This window comes from Oncorhynchus gorbuscha, linkage group LG17 (assembly GCF_021184085.1).
Source record: "Oncorhynchus gorbuscha isolate QuinsamMale2020 ecotype Even-year linkage group LG17, OgorEven_v1.0, whole genome shotgun sequence".
Classification (NCBI taxonomy): Eukaryota; Metazoa; Chordata; class Actinopteri; order Salmoniformes; family Salmonidae; genus Oncorhynchus; species Oncorhynchus gorbuscha.
Genome location: NC_060189.1, coordinates 40,665,031 through 40,686,928, shown reverse-complemented (window position 1 = coordinate 40,686,928; position 21,898 = coordinate 40,665,031). Strand labels below are relative to the sequence as shown.

At 42.5% G+C, this 21,898-nt stretch overlaps 1 protein-coding gene across 16 annotated transcripts in view; it reads right to left on the bottom strand.

Annotated features, from left to right (window-relative positions):
* nrxn3a (neurexin 3a) overlaps positions 1–21,898 on the bottom strand; it is a 488,613-nt gene that overhangs the window by 275,250 nt on the left and 191,465 nt on the right. For 7 of the 16 annotated variants that reach the window (XM_046308250.1, XM_046308262.1, XM_046308253.1 and 4 more), the window contains 7 exons: positions 19,781–19,807; positions 16,724–16,843; positions 16,222–16,342; positions 15,421–15,681; positions 13,996–14,186; positions 13,233–13,406; positions 4,878–4,997 (listed from right to left, as the gene is read on the bottom strand). In XM_046308250.1, the coding sequence (XP_046164206.1) occupies positions 4,878–4,997; positions 13,233–13,406; positions 13,996–14,186; positions 15,421–15,681; positions 16,222–16,342; positions 16,724–16,843; positions 19,781–19,807 (1,014 nt within the window). Of the gene's footprint in view, positions 1–4,877; positions 4,998–8,030; positions 8,058–13,232; positions 13,407–13,995; positions 14,187–15,420; positions 15,682–16,221; positions 16,343–16,723; positions 16,844–19,780; positions 19,808–21,898 lie in introns of all 16 variants that reach the window. The other 9 variants (XM_046308254.1, XM_046308264.1, XM_046308256.1 and 6 more) reach the window with 3 other exon arrangements.

Genomic DNA, 21,898 nt, shown 5'->3' with positions numbered 1-21,898 from the left:
TTACCGCCATCTTACAATATCTGTCTGGTCCCAATGGGATCTCAACACACAAACGGAGAGTCCAGACACCTCAAATTACCTCTCACCGAGAGAAGGAGAGAGGAGAGAGAAAGCGATATTGAACCCACAACCTTGCCATTTCCAGTGCCACACGCTTACCAACTAGACCTAAGGCAGCAACACACGCACAGTCTCCACAACTTCCCTGCCCGTTCCCTCTCTAATGTACTGGCATTCATTTACAGCAAGATCATTTAACAGGCAATGGAGCTGCTAACAACTCTTTTATTAGTATAGCTCAATCAACGTGACTGCCTAGCCTGGTGTACTGTAGCTAGCTACTATAGCTATGTAGGGACTGGGTACACATGACTGATGTGTCTGGTAATGCAGGGGAAGACACATCTCCTGTTGTTGGACTGTCGGATGATGCAACTTCTCTGTCAATAGACACCGCAACAACAGACCGCTTGTGTGTGTCAGGAAGAGATGGGTAGATGTGTGTTAGTCTGTGCTCCCACGCATTTGTGCCTGCATGCGTCTGTGTACTGTACATTCGTCATGTGACATTCCCTTTAAGTGTCATAGTTTGTCATGTATGGCCTTCCAAGAAAGTATGGCCTCCATTATACAAAACCATTTCTGAGAACGAGAGGAAGATGGACAGAGAGAGAGAGCGAGAAGTAATGAGAATCTGTGCTTGTTGTTTTCCCCCACAGAGGAACGACAGATTCTAAGTGGAGTCGCCAGAAGGTAAAGTGATGATGGTGGGATCTGAAATAGACATAGCGCCTTGCAGGTTTGTACACAGGCAGGCAGGCACACATACAAACTGCATTCTTATCAAACACAACAAAGAATCTAAGTGATTAAACGATGAAAACTTGAATGCCATTAAATACTTGCGTGTGTGTGTGTGTGTGTGTGTGTGTGTGTGTGTGTGTGTGTGTGTGTGTGTGTGTGTGTGTGTGTGTGTGTGTGTGTGTGTGTGTGTGTGTGTGTGTGTGTGTGTGTGTGTGTGCAGGTTTCTGAGTGTTTTTTTGTCCTATCTATTAACAATGCCAGTGTGACCTTTGAGGGGTAAATGATAACAAGCCAAGCTACTAATTTAATTACATTCATTGAATAATGAGACTTGTCAACGGGCCTGAGGCCTTGGCTAGCTCTCACAACAACAGCCCAGGAACAGGAGTCCTTGAAATAAAATGTGTATTGTGATTTTTACAAAGAAAGTGTGTGGTTGCGAGTGCATGTGTGCATGTGTGCATCCGTGCATGTGTGTATATGTGTGTGTGTGTAACCCCGACACCTCTGGTTCCAGGTCAAATCAGGGTGAATAAGCTGGCCCTAGGTCTAAAACCCCACACCTCTTAGATTAGCAGCAGCGCTACAATAGCAGGATTAGACATAGCCCACAGAATAAAGCCAATGGAGAAACCTGCTAGCTAATCCTCCACTGGAATGTTCAATCCAAAGGCTCATTAAAAAAGGGAAAGTAAATAGGTTAACCACCTATCCATCGCTTATGACTTTCTCACACATAAAAATACAAATCAATCTAAATTTAGCCATACTTTTATGTGGAAACCTTTGCAGTACATTTACAAATGAAATCCAAAAAGGACAAGATAAAAAAAACACATTGTTTGTAAAAATAAGAAAGAAAATAAATCTAAATGTGGAATAATTTCAGTCAATCCAATGGAATTCTGGGAGAATTACTCAGATCTATCGAAGCCTGTGGGAGAGGGGAGCTTGTTTGATTTCTCTCCAGCTGGACTCTGTCCTCTGGTTCTGTTTCCCAGTCCTAACTCTAACAGGATGATACTGTAATGCCACCTGGTGGTGAAACATTGTGGCTGCGCAGTAAAAAAATGGCCTCTTAAAATCATTGGGAGCATTTTGAGTTGTAATTATGAAAGAAAGAACAGTTAATTGGCTCACTAGGCCCCCATTAGTCACTGTCAGAGGCATTCAGATCAATGGTTCAGCCCAGCCAAACACACACACCCATGCTTACACCATATGTGTGTGTGGTGGGTGGTATGTGTGTTCATGCGTGTGTGCCCAACAATAGCATGGCAACGTCTCTTCCTGTCATTCCCGGTAATTTCCCATCTTATCCGATAGAGTGGAGAGCGGAGGGAAAGACAGATATTTGTGCGGACTGGCAGACCTGACACATGCATTTACTCTCCTCGCATTATTTAATTAAGTCACTCATATCTCCACTAACGCACTTTTAATACAGTGGCTGGCGGAAATACGACAAGGCAAAACCTCTTTGTCATGAAGGGGAGGGGGGAGGAGAGAGGGAAAGAAGTGGAGGGGGGAGGAGAGAGGGAAAGAAGAGGAAGGGGAGGAGAGAGGGAAGCAGGGAGGGATGGAAGGATGGGACAAAGACAACAAATGAGCACAATTCCACCTGTCAGTCTTAAATCATAAGAAGGTCAACTTGGCTGGTGTGCACTAGAGAACCAAAGAGAAAGGCCAATCACCTATAACCATCTCTCTGCTTTACTGTGGACATAGCTCACAGGACTGAGGGTGTGTGTGCGTGCGTGCGTGCGTGCGTGTGTGTGTGTGTGTGTGTGTGTGTGTGTGTGTGTGTGTGTGTGTGTGTGTGTGTGTGTGTGTGCGTGCGTGCGTGTGTGCGTGTGTGTGTGTGTGCGTGTGTGTGTGTGCGTGCGTGCGTGTGTGTGTGCGTGCGTGCGTGCGTGCGTGTGTGTGTGTGTGTGTGTGTGTGTGTGTGTGTGTGTGTGTGTGTGAGTTTGATTGTCAGTGTGAGTGAGTGTCTGTGTCTGTGTGAGTGGGAGTCTGTGTGTGTCAGTGTGTGTGAGTGAGTGAGTGAGTGTCAGTGTCAGTGTGAGTGTGTGTGTGTGTGTGTGTGTCAGTGTGAGTTTGATTGTCAGTGAGAGTGAGTGTAAGTGTCAGGTCAGTGTGAGTGTGTGTCAGTGTGAGTTTGATTGTCAGTGTGAGTGAGTGTTTGTGTCAGTGTGTGTGTGTGTGTGTGTGTGTGTGTGTGTGTGTGTGTGTGTGTGTGTGTGTGTGTGTGTGTGTGTGTGTGTGTGTGTGTGTGTGTGTGTGTGTGTGTGTGTGTGTGTGTGTGTGTGTGTGTGTGTGTGTCAGTGTGATTGTCAGTGTGAGTTTGATTGTCAGTGTGAGTGAGTGTCAGTGTCCGTGTGAGTGTGTGTGTGTGTGTCAGTGTGAGTGATTGTCAGTGTGAGTGTGTGTGTGTGTCAGTGTGATTGTCAGTGTGAGTGTGTGTGTCAGTGTGAGTTTGATTGTCAGTGTGAGTGAGTGTCAGTGTGTGTGAGTGAGTGTCAGGGTGAGTGTGTGTGTCAGTGTGAGTTTGATTGTCAGTGTGAGTGAGTGTCAGTGTCAGTGTCAGTGTGAGTGTGTGTCAGTTTGATTGTCAGTGTGATTGAGTGTCAGTGTGAGTGTGTGTGTCAGTGTGAGTTTGATTGTCAGTGTGAGTGAGTGTCAGTGTCAGTGTCAGTGTGAGTGTGTGTCAGTTTGATTGTCAGTGTGAGTGAGTGTCAGTGTCAGTGTCAGTGTGAGTGTGTGTCAGTTTGATTGTCAGTGTGAGTGAGTGTCAGTGTCAGTGTCAGTGTGAGTGTGTGTCAGTTTGATTGTCAGTGTGAGTGAGTGTCAGTGTGAGTGTGTGTGTCAGTGTGAGTTTGATTGTCAGTGTAAGTGACTGTCTGTCAGTGTGAGTGTGTGTGTGTGTGTCAGTTTGATTGTTAGTGTGAGAGAGTGTCAGTGTGAGGGTGTGAGGGAGAGAGATACAACACACACTGTATAGTGAGCCAAATAATAGCACTTGAAGATTACACTTGGCTTCTTCCCACGTCTTTTCAAAGACACCGTTTAACCTCCTTGAGACTTACTGTCACTTGAGTCGGTTGTTAATTAGAGGGACACAGACATCAGAGGCAGAATCGGTGACTTAGTGTTACTCCAACATGACCTTGTAGCTAAACAGCCTTTTCCAAGCCTCGATGAAACCATTATCTAAGTAAGATACAGTCCGACTAATACCAAACATCAACAATATATTATACTTAATAACACACGGCCTCCACGGGGCCTTTGGCGCTGCATTATACAGAGATTCCTGTCGGGTATGTTTGAGTCATTTAATGGATAAACTGATGGATTTGCGCAGGCCACGAAATGTAAATGACTCACCCGTTATGAAGCTCGAAGTCGAGGTAAAGCTCAACGCTCCGAGCCTCTCTGGTGGACTTGTATTCACATTTGCATTTAGTGTGCGCTACTTTCTAAGAAGACTTGGGTCTGGATTCAATCAGATTTGATGTTTATGTAACATCTGTTTATAAGGTTACTGCCCACTCGAACATATCTTTTGGGAAAATGGCTATTACGTGTGCTTGTCGGGCATCTTTCTAAGGTCAGGTGACAGGTCAGCTTATGGTCACCTGATAGGTTACCTGACACAGAGGGCATCTTGGGTAGAACAGTTTACATTAAATAATTCTGATTACTGTGTAAATACTACAATAGTTGATTTGATTGAATTGAGCCCTTTTAGTCAGAATATGAGGGACTGTCTCTAGCACCACTAGTGGCTGTGAAATCTCTGAAAACACCCCAGAAAGGAAAGAAACAGCGATTACCTTTAGACGTCTTCAGAGGATCCTCCAAAATGTGTGTGTGTGTGTGTGTACAGCAGTGGAGGCTGCTAAGGGGAGAGGACGGCTCATAATAATGACTGGAGTGGAGCTAATATCACATTCCAGCCATTATTCTGTGCAGCGATCCCTCCACTGATGTACAGTGTGTGTGTGTGTGTGTTTAACGTGCATGCGTTTCTGTGCATTTGTGTGTATAGATGGACAATGAACAGCACTCACGATCATTGCACTGAGTGCCGGTGTAGGAGGTCATGGAGCAGTCGCAGGTGTAGTTCTCCCACTGCTGGATACAGACGCCCATGTTGGCACATGAGTCCTCTTGGCAGGTGGTGCTAGGACCTACAGGTGGCAGAGCAGAGCCATGTGATACCCAGGCACAGGTGTGAGCACTAGCCAACAGCTCCCCAACAGGTGCCATGCAGAGGGTGTCAGTGCACATCAGTGGGCCATGCATTAGTCAGGTTAGTATAGGTAACAGTACATTACATTACTTCCAAAGGCATTATAGTACCGTAGAAGTACACCAAACTGAAGAAAAATAAAAACCACACGGCATTCCCTCCAAGTAGGTTTTAGTAAGACTTTTAGTGCACAGACATTGAACAGAGTACTGGACGTGTTTTCAACATGGCTGGTTGATGAGAGAGAACTGGCGGATTCAGACAAACTGACTAGGGTCCCGTTCTCTCATATTGAGTGGCTCTGTAACAGTGCTATTACATGGTAAGTACTACCTGTACACAGGCACTGTCCACAGTGTAGGTACATGTTCTTAAATAGTAGTTACAATGACTATAACAATGTTATTTGATTCTAGTTATATGTGAGGAATTGTTAGTGTATTTGCCAGTCTTTTACATTGTGCAAGCCACAACCTTATTCAATATGTAAATACTGTGGAACAAGATGTAGCTATACACTAAATCCATTGTGCCTGTTCATGTCAGCCCCATGTGAATACACAGTTTTAGAGCCACCAGAGGTTAATATGAAGTGCGACCCGGGTGTAAGCGCTCACATTCTCCCTCCTCCCGCTCCTCGCTCTAGCCAAAACCAGTCTAATGTACAGAGACACTGGGGAAGAGTTAACCACATGGGAACAACATGGACAGGAATGAAGATCCGAGATAAGAGACAAAACATTTTATAGCAAAGTGGTGCACATAGCTAGGATATGTGTTTTTGTTATATAAATGTTGGTGTGGAAGTGTCCAGATAAGTCCAGGGCTGTGTTTCATTCCAGAAAGGTGTTCCCCTTCCCCTCTGCCCTCGCCCTTCACGGAACCAAGACAACGGGTCAGACCCTATCCAGTTCTGTCGAAGGGAGTGAGCGAGGGAATATCGGAGGATGCAATCTATGTGGAATGAAAACGCAGCCTAAATGAGAACTTGAGGCTCACCACCTTCTACAGACTCATCCCATGTTTTTGCACGTTTATTTAAAAGGGAATGCAGTCTCTACTGTGCAGTAGTGAAAAACCAATTCAGTGGGAATCGGGACAATATTCCCACCGGAAACGGAAAACCATGTGAAAAAAAGATAACTGCAAATAAACTGGGTTTAAGTGCAATTTTCTTGTGCAAGACCATAATGAAACAAAAAAAGTAGTAGAAATAGAACAAAATCATAGTAGGCTAAAAGTGCATTTATTGTGTAATGCAAAGTGCAGCGGAACTTAGATTTATGCAAGATAAAATGATTCACTTCATGTTTTTTTTCCTTCTACAGGCACCAAATTAGCTACAGACATCAATTTTTTTCCAGTAACCTGAAATAAATATATCCATAAATAGTAGAAATAATACAAGCAAGTCACAAGTGATGATTGTTAGCATTATGGCAAGTCAGCTCCCCACTTTAAATCTATATTCTATTAATCAACCTGAACACATTCTCAGGGGAAACATATATTAATATTGCTCAGCCGGGTGAGAATAATTTTCTCCCCAAAATACGGCCTAAAACCCCTCGGAGTGGACTTTTTGATATGTATAAATGTCTCTAAAATACCAGCAATCTCCGGCGTGCATTCATTGCATGTAAAAAGCTGCTGCCGCATTCTAATGAAATTAGCTGTCAGACTGTCGGAATCTCAGATTGAATGTAGGCGACCGTTTCTTTAATTAGTGTGCTAATCACACTGGTATATCAGGGAGCATCCACACTCTGGGACTAAAAGCATCTGAGGCAGAATGGGGATTGTGTGTGTGTGTGTGTGTGTGTGTGTGTGTGTGTGTGTGTGTGTGTGTGTGTGTGTGTGTGTGTGTGTGTGTGTGTGTGTGTGTGTGTGTGTGTGTGTGTGTGTGTGTGTGTGTGTGTGTGTGTGTGTGTGTGTGTGTGTGTTCATGTGTGTGTCTGCCTTTCTGTGTGTGTGTGTGTGTGTGTGTGTGTGTGTGTGTGTGTGTGTGTGTGTGTGTGTGTGTGTGTGTGTGTGTGTGTGTGTGTGTGTGTGTGTGTGTGTGTGTGTGTGTGTGTGTGTGTCTGTGTGTGTCTGTGTGTGTGTACATGCGGGTCTGCCTTTCTGGTGTGTGTGTGTGTGTGTGTGTGTGTGTGTGTGTGTGTGTGTGTGTGTGTGTGTGTGTGTGTGTGTGTGTGTGTGTGTGTGTGTGTGTGTGTGTGTGTGTGTGTGTGTGTGTGTGTGTGTGTGTGGTGTGTGTGTGTGTGTGCGTGCGTGCGTGTGTGCGGCGACCCACGGTGCGAGACTTAATGGATTCTTCTATGACGCTGCCCAGACAGGCGGGAACAGCAACGCTCTCCGTCTAACAACATTAGCATAAAACAAGTACACGGCTCGATACAGAAAAACAAGATCTGCAGACATAATTATACAGGCCGGCTAATGTTTTATTTATGCAAAAGCTCTCCATCGCAATCATTAGTCTGTCTCCCTGCCTGCCCGCCTGCCTGTGAAGTGAGGGTATGCCGTAGCACTAGCAACCGCTACCTATTATTCTCCAGAAGTGAACCATTTTATAACAAGCACATAGCCAGCCACAGAGAAGCTTTCAATACCTGGCCATGTTTGCAGTGGATTGTGCTTAAATGTACACTGTGCAAGCTGACATCATCATATACAGCGGAGAAACTTCTTGCTTTACCACCAACGACATCAGACCTTCAATCAACCAAGACTGCTATTGACTCGACCTAATTGCGCTCTACCTTGTGGCATGCCAAAATGTGGAATCTTGGCAAATTACAATGTTTTTGCTGTTGATTTGTGTAAACAGGAAGTCACCCCGCTGTATATGATGACATCATCTTGCTGAGAGTATCTTTAAGCCAAGGCATTATTCTTTAGTGAGTGGTGACACATAACATTACACACAGCATCTTTGGGCCAAGCTCAGAATGGAATTTGAACCTTCTACCTTGTAGGTCAGCTTTGGTGAAACCAACTTTGTTAGCGAAAAGAACAGAAAGTGAAAAACGATAAAATAAGGTTAGTAGGTGGCCAATGACTGTCGGTTAATAAAGCAAGCGCTTTACTAACATAGACATGCCCTTTAACCTCTCTAAGGAAGGGGTCAGGGGTCAGGGCTACACTACCATGACAACCAAACTATAAGGAGACATGAAACAGATGGGAACAGTACAGAGAAAACATGTAGGTGAAGATGGTTATGGATTGGAGATTTTTGGGCCTATTGAGACACATTGTATATTGTCACATCAACAAATGAAGGCCTATTTGGAAGGGCATTGCACCATCGGTTTAGCTACCTGTTTAGTCATTGCACATAATTCAGACACACTTTACTAAAATATTAATATTCAAGTGAAAATGACAACAGGAAATAACAAACAGACATCTGCATGGAAACCTGCAAAGGAATATGACGCAAGCAATATTTTCATTTGACATGAATAGGTATTTAATCAAACCCAATTAGGATTTTTAAACATTGTGTAGTATACTTAAAAGCATATGGGACCATTGCTGCTCAAGAGTGATGAAAACACAAAGGTTAGTATGCATATGTTTTACAATGAAGGAATGAGGACAAGACGGTTCAGGGATGACGTGAGTCACAGAAACAACGAAATACAGTTTAACACTAATTTTCTTTACCTTCAGATTGAACTTGAACGCATTGCTGCCGACAGTAATGAATGAGAGCTGCATTGGACAATTAGGTACGAGTGCTCTTCAAGGCCTCGAGTTCTGAGCTTTCAGCTCAGTAGCCCAATGGTCGAGGCATTAGCGCCATCTAGTGAGGGTTTGATTCAATTACAATAAACTATGCCTTACATTCGAAGTTCAGGACTATAATGCTCCCCAAATCGATTTGTAACTTTGTTGACTTACCGACTTTGACGTAACATAGCCTACTAAAAGTCCATTGCTGATCCCTGATTAAAACTGCAAGACAGTGTTATAATTAAACTGTCACATTGTTTTGTGATTAACTGTGAATAGGGGAGCCTTTAAAGTAATAAAGCAGATTCGGGCCTATTTGTGTTTGTTCGTTTGTAATTGAAGTTGCCTATTTATTCATGGTCAATGCTATCAAGGATCCTTGGGAAGTCCCTAACCATAACCCCCTCCTCACCATTAAACTTACCTAAACCTAACCCTTATCTTAACTATTTATAATGTCAACTTTAGTGGGGTATGGATGTCCCAAGGCACACGGATAGATCGGACTATTTATTAATGTTCTGATGAAAGCTCACAATCGCATGCGTTCGCAAAAGTGCTCCTTTACACACACATACAAGTCATCACGTTGCTTATCGTACATAACAACCACTGTTCCGTTTGTAAGACTTCGGTCAACTCGCCATGCTTCTGGGTCTTCATGTTGGGCGTTACAGAGATGCCCATCTCATGCATTCCTTTACCTGGACCCAGTTTCCCATAGTGATGGAAGTTAGGCTTTTACCAGTGTTTTAATGATGCATCTTTTCAAAAAGACACCGCGCAGAAGAAAAAAAACTTCACTAAGAGCCAACTTATGCTTGATCTGAATTGTGTGGTGCAATTCCGAGGCACGCATAGGCCACCTCGTGCGGAGGGGGCTCCATTTGGCCCTCATTGACATGAATGGTTGACGATAGGTGAGTGCGGGAGATCCTGTGTTAACAAACCCACTCCACAGCGGCTCTGCGCTGCTCCACGAAGCGCAATAAGTATGAACGTCTGCAGAGACCATATCACAGTAAATGCTGCACGGCCAATGCAGACGTCAGCTTGACCATGCACCTCCTTTTCAGTGAGTTGTTGGAGCATGGGTAGATACGGATAGTCTCGGGATAAGCTTTCTCCATTCAAACCTACATTATAGGCTACTACTGACGACAGATCAACTCACATTAGGATTACCACCTATAGTAGCAAATATTGAGGCAGGGCATTATAATGCTTAGGCCTACCCTATAATAATGTACTAAAATCATAATTGTGCACATGTTGTCACACAGTATTAAATAGGTTGAGGCAAACATTTGACATAGTGGAGCACAGAATTAGCCGAACAGAACCCAATTGACTGAACCATACAGGAACTACATAGCCTAACCGATCGGACTACCCTAAGTTTTTATGCAGTGATCTCGGGTTTTCATTGTAAGCATATTTCTTTTTCTTGTCTTGTTTGTTAACAATAGCAAAGACATTGGCAACCGTGTGGTGAACTTCATTCCAAAGATATCGCCGGCCACAGAGAGACAGATAAACAGCTTGATTTTATGTTTAGCAGGGAAGTCTTCTGTGTACAAAGTGATGCAAAAGGGCATCGCATACGACCTCAATCACACCTACTGTACCATTGCACAAAATGGAATGTACGCATCATCATCTGGACACGTGTGCAACAGAAGTGAAACATTCACCTTCTGCTACCACTTCTGTCAAGCCGTCGACACACGCAGTTTGATGCAGCACACGGAACACACTGCAATTGTCTTTGCGATGTACCGAAATGTAAATCAATGTGAGTGTGATGGAGGCGTTGGCTGTTGTACACGTGGTCTGGGGCAGTCCGTAAACAGGAACATTTAGTAAGCACAACTTTAGTAAGAATGGTTTTAGGAAACAGCTCGGAGATTTAACAATGCTCCTAGGAAGGTTCTACGATGAACTTAGCCTTTAAACATGCTTATGGGAAACCGGGCCCATTGAAGCTCCCACGGACTGTTTGGGATAATTCATTCTGATAGTGTGGTTGGTTGTGTATGGACAATGTTAAGTTGTTTTAGTGTCTCAGGTATGCTATAGACCAGGGTTTCCTAACTGGTGGCCAGCAGGCCGAATTTGGCTTGCTGGTGGATTTATTTTCCCCACCCAGGTTTTCTGAGCAAATGTTTTTACGATTAAAAAAAAATAGTTGTACATAAAACACCAGGAAATCAGCTCCAAGTGATATGAATTTTTACTTGGGAACAGATTTCCAAAATTCAAATCACTCAGAGCTGATTTCCTGGTGTTTTATGTCCAACAATAAAAAATAAATAAAAAGCATGTGATCGTATACAAATGTAAGCAAGGTTTGAAATGATTGTGTTAAATATTATATCTGTTTGGGCTTTTTGCGGTCAATTTGAAGCCTACAAATTAATTAATGGTAACTATGCCCCCCCCAACCACCATCCGCTGAATAAAATAATTGGTTGCTAGTAATTAGGCTACTTTGGTTCATTTTAGGTGAACTTGAAACTTTTTGAACAACAAATTCCTGGACTGTCATTTTTTTGGTGTGCTGACAACACTGTTCATAAAATCATACTTTTTTATCATGCTGCTCCATCTGCTGTTGAACTATGTGCTCCAAAACCCAACTGACTACCCTGCCATTATTCTTGACAGGAAAGTTCATTACGTGACAATGATTTAGCAAAAGAATAAGTGAAAATACACACACCGATGCAAATATGTGCGCACACATCCTCACAGCCACTCACAGACAAACAAATGACAACAAAGAAGAAATGTCATGGATGTGATATAACGGAAGACCAAATAAATATGATTTATGAGCTTTTATTGCGAAAAATAAATAAACAGATATTTCAAAACACACATCACGGTGTATACTGTGTCTCCCAAAGTAACATTCAGACTTGTAATGAGAGGAAGACTTATGGGGGATATAAATATGGAGTTATAGATATCCTGTACAATAGTCATAATGTTAAAGGTATATTAGGTGTATATACTGCACCATTATGTGGCTCTCTGATAAGGTCTTTTCAAAAGAACAACAAAAGAAACAGGAAGAACAAATGCACAACAGATAGATTGAAATACATTTTTTTTAAACAAGATGAGAAAACACTCACACAAAAGAAAAAGGAAAATAAATGTTCAGAAAACAAAGGGATTCACGGTGCAAAAACTCTTAAGACTCGGGAAACTTGCCCACTGACCAAAAACTATAAACTATAAACCAAAAAGGATATTTGAAGAGTAGTCAAAAGAGCATAGAGTATTTGCAGCGACGATTCTTAATCTGAATGAAATGTGATGCTCGTGCAAAAATGTTTCAATAGGCCGTCGGCGGCTCGTTGATATGCATGGAATATTTCAAATAAACGCTAAACAAACTGAAACTTTTGGCATTCTAGTTTCGCACATTGCATACAAGCTGTTGTATCGTATCTGGGGTTTTCCATATGGCTCCATAGAGATATTACAATTCTTATTCATACTATTCTCTATAGTTGCATTGTTGCTTGGGCAAGAAGAGCCGATTACATTTCTAATCTGAATATCAGTGCAAACTGTATGTAAATTTGGGTTGTACAGTACAGTGCGTTAAATCAACAAATAGCCAATCGTAGCTATGTATGATAAGGACTTATTGTACAGCACAAAATAGCAATTGATCACATAACACTTACATGCCCACACAATCAAAAGTTTTGTATACAAAACGGACATAATCAACATACCGGTAGCTCCCTGTCCTGTATGTACAGACACACTTCTACAAATGTTTTCTTTATGTTTTGTTTTTTTTGTCTTTCTGAAACATGACCGTTATCAATCATGACGAGCTCCTAAAACACCGATTAAAAAAAGGGAAACATCTCAAAACAACAAAGTCAACAATGGAGCGCTTGGTTGTGCTTGTGCTAATGTGTACTAATGTTACTGTAATGCTGCTTTGAGCTGTGATGATGTGACATCATCATTGTGCGACCAATGTGGCCGATATGAGCTAGGTCTGGTCCTCGAGGTTGAAGTTACCCATCACCACATATCTATAATTTCCTAACTTCAAACCCTGACCATATACATTAGGATGAATTAATACGGACCCTTCACCATTGGTTGGGGTCAACATCTACTGTACCTACTGTAACAATGGCAGTTGGTGGTGGTTGTAAATGTCCAGCCCTGCTCTAACTGAGGGCTGTCTGGGTGGTGAGTGAGGTGACCAGCAGGGTTAGTAGGATGGACGAGGGAGCGTAAGGTACAAGGGAGGTGGAGCTACTGTTGGAGTTAAGGAGGAAGAATGGGCTCCCTGAGCTGTCGTTGACGTTTTTGTTGTTTCTAGGGTTGTAGTTTGGGTTGTAGTTTGAGTTTGAGCTGAAGTCCGAGTCGGACATGGTTTTGAGGGAGGGTGTACCTTCGCATCCTCGCTCAATCTGCCCGCTGCGGAACAGCGCGTCCTGGAGGAGGTCAGGGAGGCGGCCGTTGAGGTCCACAGAGGCCAGGCAGCCTTGGAAGCCATCCCGGGACGCCACCAGCTTGGGCAGGCTACCGTACATACCAGGGCCCAGTCCAGCAATAAACAGGTCACCTGGAGGGAGGAGAAGAGAGGACACCGACATGTACTGAAGAGTCGAGCTTTATCATTAAGTCTTTTATTTTACAGTCCTGGTAATGCTTTATTTTACAGTCCTGGTAATGCTTTATTTTACAGTCCTGGTAATGCTTTATTTTACAGTCCTGGTAATGTTTTATTTTACAGTCCTGGTAATGCTTTATTTTACAGTCCTGGTAATGTTTTATTTTACAGTCCTGGTAATGTTTTATTTTACAGTCCTGGTAATGCTTTATTTTACAGTCCTGGTAATGCTTTATTTTACAGTCCTGGTAATGCTCTATTTTACAGTCCTGGTAATGTTTTATTTTACAATCCTGGTAATGCTTTGCTTTACTGTCCAGTTTAAGCTATTTGCAAATACATTATGTTTTTAAAGAGTGTTTTACGATAATTCATTGTAAAAATTCTACATAACCAACCAGGGTTGACGTGTGTGCCTCAAAACCACAATAGCCCATTGAGCTAAAGCCCAGGCATTAGCTCTGGGACATGGGTATTCAGGTCTCAACCAAGGTTAGTCATCCCACATGGTTCACTGAACCACCTCTGCTATATACTCTACCTTTCAGGTCAAGGTTTTTGGCTCCATTGACCACCTGGCTGGTTGCCTTGGCGTCCACCTTCAGCGTGTGGATGTTGCTGTTGTCACGGGTGATGACCACGTTGTGCCACTGGTTGTCATGGAGAGCCCGGTCGCTGTTACCCTTGATGACGTTAGGCCCATTGCCAAGGTCAAACACGTAGTGGATGTACCTGAGGGAGGTCAAAAGTCAATCTGGTCACTGAATAGAACACCTGTTTGACCAATAGGAGTGGCGCAGCAGAGGAGATGACTTCTAGGCCTCTGTGAGTGGAGTACGGGAACTACAGGAATATGTCAAAATGGTGACATATAACCACTGCAGTTATACACTACATGGCCAAAAGTATGTGGACACCTTCTCGTCAAACTTCTGGTCCCCCCTTTGCTGCTATAACAGCCTCCACTCTTCTGGGAAGGCTTTCCACTAGATGTTGGAACATTGCTGCTGGGACATTCAGTCACAAGAGCATTAGTGAGATCAGGCACTGATGTTGGGAGATTAGGCCTGGCTCGCAGTCCAATTCATCCCAAAGGTGTTTGATGGAGTTGAGGTCATGGCTCTGTGCAGGCCAGTCAAGTTCTTCGACAAGAGGTCGACAAACCATTTCTCTATGGACCTCGCTTTGTGCACGGGGGCATTTCGTGCTGAAACAGGAAATGTCCATCCACAAATTGTTGCCACAAAGTTGGAAGTACAGAATTGTCTAGAATGTCATTGTATGCTGTGAGGTTAAGATTTCCCGAAGGGGCCTAGCCTGAACCATGAAAAACAGCCCCAGACCATTATTCCTCCACCACCAAAAACAGTTGGCACTATGCATGCGGACAGGTTGCGTTCTCCTGGCATCTGCCAAACCCAGATTTGTCTGTTGGACTGCCAGATGGTGAAGCATGATTCATCACTCCAATGGTGGCAAACTTTACACCACTCCAGCCAACACTTGGCATTGCGCATGGTGATCTACTCGCTTCAGCACTCGGCGGTCCCGTTCTGTGAGCTTGTGTGGCCTACCACTCCACGGCTGAGCCGTTGTTGCTGCGAGACGTTTCCACTTCACAACAACAGCACTGACAATTGACCGGGGCAGCTCTAGCAGGGCAGAAATTTGACTAACTGACTTGTTGGAAAGGTGGCTTCCTATGACGGTGCCATGTTGCAAGCTCTTCAGTACAGCCCATTCTACTGCCAATGTTTCTCTACGGGTGTGGCTGAAATAGCCGAATGCACTAATTTGAAGGGCTGTCCACATACATATGAATTACAGTATTTGTCACTTATTGTGATTATTATTGTTATATGCTACTGTAATACCATCCATGTGTGCCTTCGTAGTTGTGGTGAGAAAAACAAACAAAAAGCGTTAATTAACAACAAAATCTAAGACCAGGTTGGATCCCACTCACCCTTTGACTAGCTCCACAGCGATGAAGTCGTTTCCGTCTCCACTGTTGAACATTATGAAGCCGTCCGGGGAGGTGGTTTTGAACTGGAAGAACAGGTGCATAGAGGTGTAGGCCTGCAGGGTGGCCAGGCTCAGGTAGCTGCTCTTGGACTTGAAGGTCACAGGGTCAGCGATGATGGAGCGCATGCCAAACCGGGCGTTTAGCTCGCAGAAGTCGATGTCTCCGTTCTTACAGAGATCAATGTACAGCATCCCGTTGAACCTGGAGTCAATAGATGGGAATAAGGTTCTATTTGAAAAAAGGATATTATCTGATGCATTAAAACAGATAAAGTAAACCACTTTCTTGTCAACTGGAAGAACTTGTCATTCACTAGCGACAAACGTATCAACAAGATCTGCTGAAGTGAAGCAAAACAAAACAGCCATGTTAACTGGTTCAGATTTGGTTTCACCAAAACTGACACCATATGTCAACCATGTCAACATATCCAATGCGATGGCGTAGTACTCCCAATCAGATCTGTTCGCATTGCCTGTAAAGAGCTTGTATCTTGTATACTGCTATGTCTATAATAATAATAATATATATGCCATTTAGCAGACGCTTTTATCCAAAGCGACTTACAGTCATGTGTGCATACATTCTACGTATGGGTGGTCCCGGGGATCGAACCCACTACCCTGGCGTTACAAGCACCATGCTCTACCAACTGAGCTACTGTCTTTCTGGGTGAAGTAACGACGTTCATAACAGTATACGGCAGGAGGTATTTAACAAAGTATATGAGAGAAGAGGAACCTGAGGCTCTGCAGGTGTCCGATGAAGCTAGAGGGGATGGCCGAGACGAAGCGTCTCTCTGTCATGATGCCCGTCTCGATGTTGTGGAACTCAAGACGGGTGTGGTCACCCGCCATCTGGCCTGGAGTAGGGGATGAAGTGAAAAAGAAGAAAAAAGAAAAAAGAAAAAAAGAAAAAACTGTCTGATACTAACACAAAAGGGCTGAATTTAAAGAGGTGGTGAAATTCCGGTACGATACGGGTAAATACAATGTCATAGTACAACTGAATAAGATCAGCAAGAACAATTCAGACATATCAATAGATGGCAACAGTTTATAGTCACCTTTCTCAAATAATTATTTAAAATAAACATTTAAAACGACCGGAAGGACAGTTCACGTTAACGAGCTAATTCTGTCATTCCCCTAAGCCTGAAACTAAATGAGAACACCAGACACATCAACCCACACAAACAGTGGCTGATGAGGAACTTTCTCTCAGACTGTAGGTAGTATAGTACCTTCTGCTACGTCATCGTCCACCGTGAGCTTGTAGGTTTTTCCCCGGCGGACCACGCGCACCGTATGCCACTCATTATCATTGAGTTTTTGCCCAGCATACAGGGTCTCGGGTCCCTTGCCTGAGAACGATGGTTGGTCACAAAGTTAAAGTTGTCCTGCCTCCCCAACCAAACCTTTGTTTTCCAGTTTCCAATAGGGGCTGTCATATTGGGCCTTTTCCAATAGAAGGAGGTGATATAATGGGCTTATTTGTAACGACTCAAAAGGAGCAGGTGTAATACAAGGCATATATTGGGGATGATGACAGCAGAGCACCTTGAGCATGTCAAGTTGATTTGTATTCTGATTCATTGTCAATTGGGATCATTTTGGCATTTTCACTTTGTTCACTTTTCAAATTACACGTGTACTGGGTGTTAATGTGGAAAACAAAGGTTAGGTTATTTTGGTAAAAAGCAACAACGAATACATTCTTCTGCAACAATATTTCTTAAATTGTGATTGCACACTGGAATAGCACCTTCACTGCGGAAACGTACGACTTTAAATATGTACTCAGCAGAAAAACCACTGCAGTCAATGTAACAATTACACAGCTTTTACTCATCATAGGGTCTGGAAATACCTTCCAAATACTTTCAAAATCTGTTATTAATAGATGAATACTACGTAGTTCAAAGAGGACTGTAGTGTTACCTACACGTACACTCGGTTACTGTATCTTTCACAGTCAAGTAACGCCCCAGAGCTGATCGCTTGAACTTCAGCTTGGTTTAGCCAGAATCCCTCTAAGCACCAGTAAAGCCCAGTGATCTAGACAGTCTACTGCACTGCCGTGTGTGTGTGTGTGTGTGTGTGTGTGTGTGTGTGTGTGTGTGTGTGTGTGTGTGTGTGTGTGTGTGTGTGTGTGTGTGTGTGTGTGTGTGTGTGTGTGTGTGTGTGTGTGTGTGTGTGTGTGTGTGTGTGTGTGTGTGTGTGTGTGTGTGTGTGTGTGTGTGTGTGTCTGACAGTACTTTTCTGGTCTTTGTAACGGCAGGAGATACAGGAGCTTCAGCAGGAGCGATATTCTCCGGGACACTTCCATGTGTTCTCACCCTGTCATGGGTGTGCTGTTGATTTAAAACAGCCGACACAAACAGAGTCTGGCAGACACAACCACATGAGCTCAGAACCCCTGGAGGGATGCTGCATTGATTTGGACAGTTTCATGTTTCCTTGCACTGTCATTTTGGGAGTGTTAACATCTTGACTTTTAGTTTTGAAGGTGGCGGTTATTGGGCCCAGTAATGTCATCGCATCATTTCGGGTAATGCTCATAATGTTACTCATAACTAAGATGTACTGTACCGCTCTTTTATAACTAAGACTATTAGCTCTTAAATCACAAAATAGGCCTCATTTTACACAATATTACAAAGGGGGTAAAAATATAAGTGGTTGGAAATGTACTGTGGGTTTATTTCTGAGACCATCTTGATTTTCTTTTCCAGGTAGGCTACCCAGCAGAAGACATTATGTCAAATCTGGATTCCACTCTTTGTCCTGAAATGCCACAGCAATTTACTGCAGCAATTAGCATCAGACATTATAGGAGCCGAATGTACAATAACAGTAATCATATCTGTCACTCACACACACAAGCATGCACACAGGGACGCGTGGACACACACGCACGCAGGAACACGTGCACACACACACATACACACACACACTGAATGTGTCTCTTACATAAAAGACCGCAGTCCTCACATGCTCTTAGTCTGCTGAGAGCTTTGAAACTAATGTGCAGCACTTAAAATGTACTTTTCATTCTAGTGTCTGACAATTTAAACAGACAGACAGACAGACAGACAAACAGACAGACAGACAGACAGACAGACAGACAGACAGACAGACAGACAGACAGACAGACAGACAGACAGACAGACAGACAGACAGACAGACAGACAGACAGACAGACAGACAGACAGACAGACAGACAGACAGACAGACAGACAGACAGACAGACAGACAGACAGACAGACAGACAGACAGAGAGACAGAGAGACAGAGAGACAGAGAGACAGAGAGACAGAGAGACAGAGAGACAGAGAGACAGAGAGACAGAGAGACAGAGAGACAGAGTACTGTACACTAAAGGTTTCCGAGCCCTATTCATGAGTAAAAGCAGTTAATGTTGACCTTCTCCCCAACAGTATGGACACTTAATATACCTGAGTGTATTATAGTGTCGTACTGAAGCTCTGACTTAGAGACACGTTTAGAAGCAAACAGAGCTAACCAATTTGATACATTAAAAGAAATCGTACAGTATCATGACACTGATATAATCATAATAAACCATTAACTAATTTGTCGCATTTCACTTGAAGAGGACCTACACTATATGAATAGTATAACATCTTTACATATATATATGTTTATCATTTTGTATATTCAAGTTACTTATTCTACAACAAATATATATTGTAGTAGAATAAGTCTATGTATTCTACGTTGTCCACCTACGATGAAGCTCTTTCATGTAAGAATTTTCAAATGTTTAGTTATGTTACAAGTGGTGATTTATTAATCTCAACTTCGTGCTGAAAACCAAAATGCTAAACATTGTATCTGCCATATATGATTTTTGGAAAGGGTTATATAATTATCCATCTCTAAAAAGGGAGTTATATTGCAGCAAAAAAAAACGCTAAATCAAACCTTCATTACAGTAGAACTTCCTATATACTGTAACTAAAATACATTCATGCGGGGGGAAAGAAATTCAGTCACAGGACATTATAACATGAAATGTTCTTATTTAAGAAAATATGGCCTTACATAAAACTAAAACCTAAGAGATTAACAAATCACCACCCTGACTGTCTGTTTCCAGTTTGAGTGTTTCTGTTGTCCGTGATCTATTGATGGTCTGACCAGTTGAACTGACAGACACACCCCTTCTCCAACCAACACCACAGGGATAAGAGAAAGACACACTTAAAATAACACATTCCTTTAAACAGCAGAGTATCATAATACAAGAGCAAAATGAAACTTGAGTGTTAACTTACTGGAAGTACAGTTTATCCTGATACAGTCTAGATGGGGAAGAATAAATGACAGATGAAATTGCATCCTTCAAGGTTATAGCTGCAGACATCCAAAAACAAGAATTCCACCCTTCCGGGGACGTCCACATGCAGAGAGGCGGCCATTTTGTAGGGGGGGAGGTGGGGGGGTCCTATATAGACTTTCAGGTGCTAGACTGTTAGCTAAGATTACAAATGGCTGGCTTGAATTCTACAAGTGTGACTGCAATTGCAATGATTGTAATAACTGGTAATGTAGCAATAATTATGAGGTAGAATGAATATATTCACAAATGTCAAATCTTTGGTCCATATACAATAGTTATGGCTGACATGGGGATTAGTTGGGTGTTGTATGGTAAAATGTACATAGCGCTTTTGCAGCACTTGTTTAAGTTATGAAATTAACTTAGTTTTGTGACCACCGCTATAACACTTAGATTATACACATATGGGCAAACGTAATTTATTTAAAGCTGCATAACATAACATTTTAAAAATGGCCGCTTTTATTTTACCAACCACATAGATTCTCCAACCCAGCATAAACTTCCATTTTGGAATAGTTTTCATTTAGATTTTAAACACAAAGTCTCCAGCTCCGAAGCCTTCACACCAACTTGTTGACTAAACAGGCAATTAAAATCATATATCTGATATTAGCAAGAAGGTGGTGTTAGCTATTCATATTGGAGCCACAGATCTTTGAAACAGTGCAATGCTATTCTACTTGACAGTTGAATAAACTTAAATATTTAAAAAAGTGTTACAACACTTATTATTTTGGAGCAATATTTCCAAGATTTTCAATTTTAAAAAGCGAATGGACTAGTGAAAGATAATTGACTAGTTCCTTCGCTGACAACAAATTCCTACCTGTTATAGGCCTACAGGTTTTTGTGACGGCCATTTTGAGTCGGCCTATGGGATCCTGCAAGGGACATTCTGGGTTGGTCACCATGTGGCTGGTGGGTTCATGTGTCGTCAACCGCAACAGAAAAGTGGGAGCGAACAGCCGCGATCCAATCAGCACCAGCACCATGCAGAGGCATAAGACCCTCATATCTAACAGTACAGCACAGAGACTGTGTTGCTCAGTTGGTAGAGCATGGCGCTTACAAGGGGTGTGGGTTCGATTCCCACTGGGGTCACCCATACGTAAAATGTATGCACGCGTGACAGTAAGTCGCTTTGGATTTTAAAAAACATCTTCTAAAATGCGTAAATATTATATACAATGTAGGTTGTTTCTATGAAACAATGTAAAATATGGGTTTAGATAAACATATTAAGGATATGTATCTCTTTAACATTTAAATGTGGATATGTGATGCTTGTTATTGATATTGTATTTGATACAAAAAGTGAATTGTGTAGGTTAGTTTTGTGTAGCCAATTTTTGTAGTTGCAATGCAGTTTCTTCTTAATAAAATACTTCAATGACTAAAGTAATATTTAGTGTGCATAATATAGTCTATCAATTGCTACTGTGGGTACTATAACAACGAAGCACACTACAAACTATTATGACAAATATCCAGCTTTTATTAAAGCTTTAATCAACGTTAAAGACAATTAGTGTGTAAATATAGGTTATGTATACTAGTGCTTCTTTCCTTTTTGCAACACAGTGGTGTGTTTGTAAAAAAAAGAGAGAAGGAAGGTTGCCTGGGGGGCAGCCAGCTGCAGGTTTGGCTGGGCTCTGTTCTCGGGCTGTTCGCCTGACGGGCCGCAGGCTTAAGGCCTTTGAAGGGGTGAATACCATCTTTTGACAAAGCATGATGGGAAAATGGAGTTGATAGCTAGATGTACATAGAGAGCGTATATAGTATGTGTACACCATAAACAAATAGAAGGAGAACAAACCCAAAATCAAAAGCCAAGAATTCTCAACTTGAAGACAAGAAGATGATGTTAGTTGAAAATGTAAAGTTGAGATTTTTTTCTTTCTCAATTTCCTGTAGATGATGAACTGAGAATCAGTTGGAGTAAGTCACCTCTTAGAAAGTCACAGCACTGCACAATGCTTATAAAGATATATTTGATATACTATACTATAATAACAATAGTGTGCAAATCAGCCATAGTGTCATATTCAAA